Below are 9,414 nucleotides of genomic sequence, written 5' to 3'. Positions count from 1 at the left end.
GTCACTCTAAAATTACACTCTCTTTCACCCACCAACGATCAAACAATCCTGATGTTCAATTAATCTATATGGAAGATTAAAGAGTGAATCAAAACATCTTTCATTCATACTCGATTGCATATAAATAAGTGAATTTTTTCTTCTTTTTCAATAACGATGGTTTCAATTTTCTTCTTCTTGTTCAACTGCAGTGTACGAGAGTTTCAGTTTTACATTGTTGAGGTTAACTTAAATTCAGTTTAAGTAGGTTCATGTAAACTTAGTTTACATAACCTACTTAAACTGAGTTTAAGTATGTACACTTAAACTCAGTTTACATGACCTAATTAAACTAAGTTTACATGTACATACTTAAACTGATATTACGTGTATAATCATTGAACAAAGTTGAACTTTTAGATGTACACTTAAACTCAGTTTACATGATCTACTTAAACTGAGTTTAAGTATGTACACTTAAACTTAGTTTACATGACCTACTTAAAATAAGTTTACATGTACGTACTTAAATTGAGATTACGTAGAATCATTGAACAAGGTTGAACTTTTAAATGTACACTTAAACTCGGTTTACATGACCTACTTAAACTGAGTTTAAGTATGTACACTTAAACTCAGTTTACATGACCTACTAAAACTAAGTTTACATGACCTACTTAAACTGAAGAGGGATTTTAGGGTGTAACCAAGAAAAAAGGAAGATGCTTTTTGAAAATTAATTTTATGGAAAGGTAATTTTGTCATTTTGAGGTGCAACCAGGATTAAACAGAGTGTAATTAGAAAAACTCACAAAAAAAATAGTATACATGTACTGATGTATGTGATCTCTTGATACACTAAAATTATTTTTGTACCATAAACACATCCGCGTGAAGAATTGTCTCCGAAAAAAGTGTCATTTACATTTTTCAATTTTCCTTTATAAGATTTATTTTAATTATACTATCTAATTAATAATATAAACATCGTTTTCCATTTTGTTTTTGTTTTTTTTAATCTAAAACCACGTTAAACCATGAAAAGAAAAATAACATAAAAATCTAAAAACCAAGCTAAACCATTCACATTTGTCATAAAATAGCTGCATAGAGAGAGGTTCACATGTCACGATGACAAAAATGAATTTGAAACACAAACCTCAAAATAACTAAACCTTAATTAAACATAGCAGAGAACATATATAAACACCCTCATAATCCTATCAATTTCTCAAGGCAGATTTGATTTGGAGCATAATATCAGATAGGAAAGATGGGTTTCAAAAGCTTGTCTTTTCTTTGCTTGGCTCTCTTCCTTACAGTTTCTTCTTCCATTCATGCATTTGACATCCAAAAATTGCTAGATAGAACCCCTGAGTTTTCCACCTTCAACAAATACCTCAACGAAACCAAGCTTGTTGGCCAAATCAACCGTCGTAATACCATCACCGTCTTCGCCCTTGATAACGGCGCCATGTCTTCTGTATCCGACAAAATGCCAGAAGCTATCAGGGCTATCATGGCCACCCACGTGCTCCTCGACTATTACGATCCAACAAAGCTCATTGGAGCTATGCATAAGCGCGAACCCTTGACCACCCTTTACCAATCCTCAGGCATCGCCGTGGACCAACAAGGGTACCTTAAGGTTAATCGCACTAGTGACGGTGATTTGGCCATTGGATCTGCTGTGAGTGGTGCTCCAATCGACGTTAAGCTAGTGAAAGTTGTTTTCGCCCAGCCCTACAACATCACCATAATCCAAGTCGCGAAACCTATCATGTTCCCTGGACTTGAAACACAAACCTTGGGTGCACCATCTAATGGAAGCGCTCCAGCAGCCGAAACGAATGTAGATGTTTCTTCGGTTTTTAAAGCACCGCCGGCAAAGGCAAAGAATGCAAGCGCTCCTTCGGCTGCTGAAGAGCCCATCACAGAAGTTTCAGATTCTCCTTCACCTTCTGATGAGCCCAGCGAATCTCCCGTTGAAGCCCCTGCAAAAAGCCCATCTTTGGCTCCTGGTCCAGGTGGTGATGAGGCTGCTGCCGATGCTGCACCTACTAGCAGCTCTTCAAGGATTGTTGTAGGTTTTGTTGGAGCTGTGATGTGCTTCTCTTCTCTCTTGGTCGTTATGTAATGTAGAGTGATATGTGCAGAAAACATAATGTTTAAGAGTGTATACATTTTAATTATAATACATGAAGATGAAGGTTTTTTGAAACATGAAAAGGAATGTGGATCTTTCTACCGTAGACTTTAGAAAATAGATTACAAATTAATATACTATTTCATCCATTTTACTTTTCCTTGCTTTTGGGTTTAATTTATGACACGTTCGGCCTCATTTAGGGCTTTTTAAAAAAATTTACCCAAAGTTAAATTCTTATACAACTTGTGTTCATATTATATATATATATATATATATATATATATATATATATATATATATATATATATATATAATTGTGATATTGTATATTATAATTGTGGTGTTTGTGCTTACAAATTAAAGGTATGTAAATAAAGTTTGGCCACGGAATAAATTTCTTTTTTGATGTTAGCTTTACGATTTGATAGGAATGTAATAAAGTGTAGACACAAAATGTTCCAACCATTAATTTTCCACATGGATTTGGGCATTTTTATTGGTTCTCAAATGTGGTGGAGTTTAACATGGGAAAGGGTATTCCTTTCCCACCATGGGTCAATTGACTTTTTACCATTTGATCAAAAAAAGACCATGATATTACTGTGCTCTCTCAGCATTATATTTTTTTCCACACCATCTTCCCCAACCATTCTCACTCTGGTTTCTCTCACCCACCACTTGCAGCAACTCATCCACCACCACAACTCATCCACCACCACCACCAACCTCACTATCACAATAACACTTAGTCACTTACCAATCAATGACTTCTAATTGAAAACCAAAAAAATTAATCATCATTAAACTCAAATATCCAAGTCATAAAACTTATAATAGCTACATTTCATCCAAAGATCCAATTTTTTTTATACTGGTGTTGTTCATCAACAAACAAAAAAACAAGTTGATAGAAAATCGATTTTGCAAATTTCATAAAACTAAATTATTCATCAACAATCTCTTGCGATATCACTGCCATTCCCGTCATAAAATTTTTGGTCAAATATCATGCCAAGATTTTCCCTTCCAAAAATCATGATGCTTGAACTCTAATTTGAAATTAATTAATATATGATTTTTTTTACATAAATTAATTAATGAGTTATTTATTGAAATTAATATGGAGTTGTTAAGTAATGGCATGAAGTTTTCGCTCAATATCACGCTAAGACTAAGATTTCAATATGAATTATTTATTGAAATTAAATATGGAGTTGTTTATCTATCTTCAATTGATTTTATGGACTATGTTACTGTGATATAGGAGTGGGGTTGGTGGTGGTGGACTGATGGTGGGTTGTTATGGTGTGGGGAGATAGGTGTTAAAAACATGAAGGAGGGATAGTGGTTGGGAAAGAAGAAATTGTGAAAAAATATAGTGTTGAGGGAACATGATAATATCATGGTCTTCTTTTGATCAAATGGTAAAAAGCCAATTGACCCATGGTGGGAAAGGAATACCCTTTCCCATGTTAAACTCCACCCTCAAATGTATGTATAGGAGTTTTGCACCTTGTGTATCATCATGAGCACACATTTTTCTATAAACCGATTTTCCCAAATGAGAGTTGCTATATGACACGAGAGATTCCATGCACGACTCTTGCACGAAAATGTTCAGGGCACACAATTTACTCTTTTATTGAGCTTTTTGGCGGCTTATGATTTTATAAAATAAAATAATATAAATTATACAATGACTTGTAATCAACAATTATAGTTGCGGTTGATGTCGGTAGCCCCGTCATTATCGTTGTCACTGTTGCATCGATAAAAACTATCACAATACCTAACATACTACAAATTCATAATTTATTCCGTGAAAGAGAGGAGTTGAATATAAATCATTATAAGGTTATGTGCCTGATGTCAAAACATCATTCTTACTATAAAAGCTTATTAGGTCGAGCTTTTTCTAAACCCTAATAGCTTTTGGCTTTTCCCTCCAAAGATTAAAGGAGTATTATACAAACTAGAGAGACCTCGTTTAATGCCTTTTCAAATTCTAATTTCCTTCCCAAATGTACTTGTGCTCTACTAAGTATCATTTGGTTTACCAACTACCCAACTTAATGTCTTAATAAATTATACTGCGTTTTACATATGACAAGAATTGGAATTATACAATCACATCTCATCTCAAACATTCTCTGCTACTATTTTGGAAGCAAAAAAGTATGCATGTTTTGCTGGCACCCACCTCCTTAAAAAAATTCATGATAATCATCTTCTTCTTTTTTTTTTTTTTTAAAAAAAACCTCTCTTTCTTCCCTCACTCTAAGCCTCATCCTCACGAGCAATGAGGAACTCGCTATATTCTCAATGAAATCGACCACTCTTAATCCTCTGCGTCTTCCTCTTATTCATCCTTCTCCTCTGGAAAGTTGATGTCATCCTCCCACCCTTCTTTTGTGTCTTCCTTTTTCAATTCAGGTGGTCATGAACTCAGCGACCGAACCATAACTCTGAGTTGAGGCAGTCACAGTGAGGCACAAAGGTTATTCTTCTCCAATGGATGAGGTAATCTCATATCCTCTGAATTCCTCAGCACCTCAGGATAGCATTTCGACGACGATTTGGTTTCGATCGTTGAGGTAATGGTTGTAAATGTTTATCTTATGTTATCTGATCATCCACTATTACAATGAGAGCAACTAAATCATTTATTTTTCTTTACTTCTTTCTCAGACAAAGGCTATTCAATCCCCTCATCTGAAATCCAAATCTCTGTTGATGAATTTTGTCAAACTCACCGCTACTCACACCACTAACCCTCCCAAAAGTCTTCCTTTCTTATCTTTTTCTCTCTTGATTAATTTAACATTTGTTATGTTTATTTATGATGATATTTAATTTTTGCAGATTTTATGGACTAATGTTATCTCTTTATGTTTATTTATTTATGATGACATTTGTTATCTTTTTCTCTCTTCCTATCTTATTAGTAAAATTTATGATGATATTCGCCATAGCTACTCTAGTACCTTCTAATTTGGTTCTCATTCCACCATATTTATTAACTAATGGATATTTATAATATAAATTATTGATATTTATTACATTCGATAGGACCCGTGCATCGTACGAGTAGAAAGTATAGTTACTATCTAACAAGATCAATTGCAGAGAAGAATGATTCGTGCAATTTTAACAAAAAAAAATTGTCGTGCACTTCAACATTTTCCTTCCCGAATATACGATATGTTCATATATGAAAATGGGGGAAAGTGGAAAATAAAATTGTACTTGCAAGTGTGATTACTTTGCCCTGATCATCTACCCATGCAAGGAATATATGAAAATGGGGGGAAGTTTCTCCCACTACCTCATTTCTTATTATTATTCAACTAAATATTATTGGTTACCCCACAAAAATATTAAATATTTTATATGTAAATAATTAAATGCATAATGGTATGAAAGATGAAATGTTGAATGATTGTTTATCATATAAATAGAGATATATTTTTATAGTATTAAAAATAAAATATTATATAACATCTTTAGAATATAGACACAACTAATGGAAATTTTGAATTTGTAAAAAAAACTAGTGGAAATTTTGAACTGTGTTAAATTTTATAGATATATAAATAGTTGTGATCTCCACTTTCCTTTCAATTCCCAACTTGATGATAATGTTTCCATCAAATTCAAATCGCCAACACCTACATGGATTAAGCTCCTCTTCTTCTCCAACCCCACCAACTTCTCAATTCCAACGTTGAACCAAAACGAAGTTGTCGGAGATTTTGAATTTCTTCATGTGTTTGACCATTGGAAAGGATAATTGAAGGTTTGGAGAGAAATGAAATAGGGGCTTTTGAGGGTGAATTTATGTGTTGTTAATGTGTTGAATTTGGAAAAATTTATGTTTTTAATTTATGATGATGATGAAAAGAATTCAAAAGGGTTGAATTTGATTTTTTGATGTGTTGTTGCTGCTATTGATGGATTTGATGTTTATGAAATTTATGATTTGAGGTTTGATGGATTTGTTTCAAAGGAAATTATATGCTTCATTTCAATTGTCCTTGAAATTCTTTGTTTGTTTGTGCACATGGTCAGAAGAGGGTAAACTGTGCTATCTGAGTCTGATAGTGACCTCTTCAGAAGATGACAGAACTGATCATAGTCTACTAATACTGACGTGGCTTTCGAAGTCAGAGTCTTTAAGAAGCTTCACTTATTCAGAGTCCAGGTCTTCAATGTCTCAGTTCTTTAGAGGCTTGTATCCTTCAGAGTCTGATCCAAAACTTCAGCTTCTCTCAAAATTCAAATGCTCTTAAGTGTTCTTAGAATCTTGTTCTTTTAGAATCAAAACTTAATTTAATACTATGATCCTGCTTACTTGAACACACATTAACATATCTAATTGTTCTTTTATACTTTGTTATTATCAAAACTTCAGATGCATTGTTCAAAACTCATTTTGGTTCAACAAAGGGATTAGAGGAAAGACACAAAAAGGTTTATTCTGATTCGGCCTAAAACAACATGGTCTACGTCTAGTTCCCAAAGAAAAATCCATCAAAATTTTCACTAATTAAAAACAGGATAAGCTTGTAACATTTACAAGATAGCGAATACTCTTCAAACCAAATTATCTTTTATAGAAGAACCTCTAAAACCAAGAGCATCTTGTTGATATCAATTGTAATTTGTAACCACGTAACCGTGTAAATCAACAAATGAGTAAGCCTTTTTGTGTCTTTCCGTGTAAAACAACATGGTCTGCGCCTATTTTTAAGTAGGGAGTCATTAGTTGATATCAATTGGTGCATTAAAAACCATGTAACCGTTTCTCGTTAAGTTTTGGGTTATGCAGTTTATTTACGTCAAACCATGTAACCACGTTTTTTTTTTTTTTTTTTTTTGAGGAAACCATGTAACCACATTTAACAACCAGTTCTTGCTTCGTTTCATCATTTTGATTTCCCTTAAAAATCTTTTCAATTAATCACTAGTGTATTTTTTGGGTACAAATTTCAATGTCTATTTTATTCGTGCTATAATTGAAAATTGATTGGAATGAATTAGAGTAATGTCTTTTTTTTCTTCCATGTGAATGCTTTTGTGACTTTTTTCGACATATAATTACAATTAAAATTAAGAACACAAGCTCCAGGGTTGTACCAGTTTCTAGAAAAATCTTCTTGGCTTTACGACAATGATCCAAGAAGAAACAGTGATGGGGAATTTCATTAAAGGGTAGTGTTATTTGAACAACCATATGAGATAACTTTTGTGACAACTTATATTTTCTCTCTTTTCATAGGTAAAAAACAAATGGAGAGAGAAAAATGAAGAGGGAGAATAAGAGGATAATGTGAGTATGAGAAAGAAAGTTGTTAAAAAGTTGTGAGAAAGTGGTTGTACAAATATCATTTCTCTTCATTAAAACGTTGTTTACATGTTTAAAAACAAATTTACAAAACTAACCTTTAATATATATATATATGGGAGGGATATTTTGACTCCAAGAGTTACTCCACATCCCCACCATTAGTTTTATCTTAATCTAATGGACTACATTTATGTCTTATTAATAATCATGTGCATCATCATACTTGATCATTCTAACAATATTTAATTTTCCTTTTTCATACTCAATCAACATTTATGTTTTATTAACACAATTTTTTTTGGTCAAGATGTTTTATTGAGACGATCAGTTATTGGTGAAAAGATAAAAAAGAATATTCTTACATTATATCTAATATTTATTTAGAACAGGGCTTCGATCCACCCTTATATATTAAATAAATTCTTTTGAAGTATATATATATATATATATATATACTAAAATAATTAATACAAATAATTAATACAAATATTGCTATACTTTTTTCTTTAAAAAAAAAGTATATATATTTTTTTAATTTTTATTTTATCGGTGTATTAAAAAAAGTTGTATTTAAATATAAGTGTAATTAACCATTGGATCAACCGTTATAATTAATTGATCCAATGGCTCATATTGTTTCCAAAAAAAACTTGTAATGAGAGCACATGAAACAAAGTAGCGTAGTTTATTTTTATCCTTTGACTCTTTATTGACATTAATGGGTTCAGATTGCTGTATGATGTGAAATCAATTGATATCAGTTTGTGGAATTGTGGTTAAATCTTCAATTGTTTAGAAGACATTGGACAATCATGGTGCAATAATATCACATTACAGTAATCCTGTTTGTAATTTTTGGGATCAGATTTACTTTTAAAAAACTAACAAGTGTTATTCCATCTCATACATATATATATACACTATCAAATTATTATTGTTAATTATGAATTTTGACTGCTAAATTTAACATTCTTATTTTAGAAATAAAATTTAATAGTCTTAATGACTAATAGACAAAAAAAATAATATACATGGACTGATGTATTTGATCTCTTGATACACTAAAAATATTTTTGTACCATAATATCAACACATCGGCGTGAAGAATTGTCTCCGAAAAAGTGTCATTTAAATTTTATAATTTTGCTTTAATTGATTTATTTTAATTGTACTATTTAATTAATAATAGGGTTAATAGTGTTTTTCACCCCTGTAATATATGTCATTTCTGGTTTTTGCCCCTGTAAAATTTTTGGTTTAATTTGCACCTTCGTAAAATTTTTATTTTCCGGAAAACACCCTTAATAGGCCATTTTCATAAAAAAAAATTTCAAGAAATTTTGGTTTTTGAATGGCCTATTAAGGGTGTTTTCCGAAAAATAAAAATTTTACGAGTGTGCAAATCAAACCGAAAATTTTATAAGGGCAAAAACCAAAAATAACATATATTACAGGGATGAAAAACACTATTAACCCTTAATAATATGCACATCGTTTTCCATTTTGTTTTTTCTTTAATCTAAAACCACGTTAAACCATGAAAAGAAAAATCACAAAAAACACTAAAAACCAAGCTAAACCATTTAAATTTGTCATAAAGTAGTTGCATAGAGAGAGGTTCACATGTCACCATGACATAAATGGATTTCTTCAAATATTGATTTTGATATTTTTAATCTAAAACCATGCTAAACCAGGAAAAGAGGAAAAGAAAAATAAAATAAAAAAGTGAAAACCATGCTAAACCATTCAAACTTGTCGTAAAATAGCTGCATAGAGAGAGGTTCACATCTCACGATGACAAAAATGGATTTGAAAGACAAACATCAAAATAACTAATCCTTAATTACACATAGTAGGGAACATATATAAACACCCTCATAATTTTATCAATTCTCAAGGCAGTCTTGGTTTTCGGGCATAATATCCTAAAGAAAAG

The 9,414-nt window shown here is 31.8% G+C and overlaps 1 protein-coding gene across 1 annotated transcript; it reads left to right on the top strand.

Annotated features, from left to right (window-relative positions):
• The first annotated feature begins 1,218 nt into the window (after positions 1 to 1,218).
• LOC120575833 (fasciclin-like arabinogalactan protein 3) lies at positions 1,219 to 2,200 on the top strand. Its single transcript, XM_039829897.1, has one exon. The coding sequence runs from the start codon at positions 1,253 to 1,255 to the stop codon at positions 2,114 to 2,116; it is 864 nt and encodes a 287-aa protein (XP_039685831.1). The 5' UTR covers positions 1,219 to 1,252; the 3' UTR covers positions 2,117 to 2,200.
• Positions 2,201 to 9,414: the final 7,214 nt, after the last annotated feature.

Source organism: Medicago truncatula, chromosome 1, assembly GCF_003473485.1.
Source record: "Medicago truncatula cultivar Jemalong A17 chromosome 1, MtrunA17r5.0-ANR, whole genome shotgun sequence".
Classification (NCBI taxonomy): domain Eukaryota; kingdom Viridiplantae; phylum Streptophyta; class Magnoliopsida; order Fabales; family Fabaceae; genus Medicago; species Medicago truncatula.
Note: the sequence above shows the minus strand (reverse complement) of the source record. Positions and strands in the feature narration are given on the sequence as shown.

What these genes read in the sequence shown, in the direction of transcription:
- LOC120575833 (XM_039829897.1), top strand. Translation starts at nt 1,253, where the DNA reads ATGGGTTTCAAAAGCTTGTCTTTTCTTTGCTTGGCTCTCTTCCTTACA.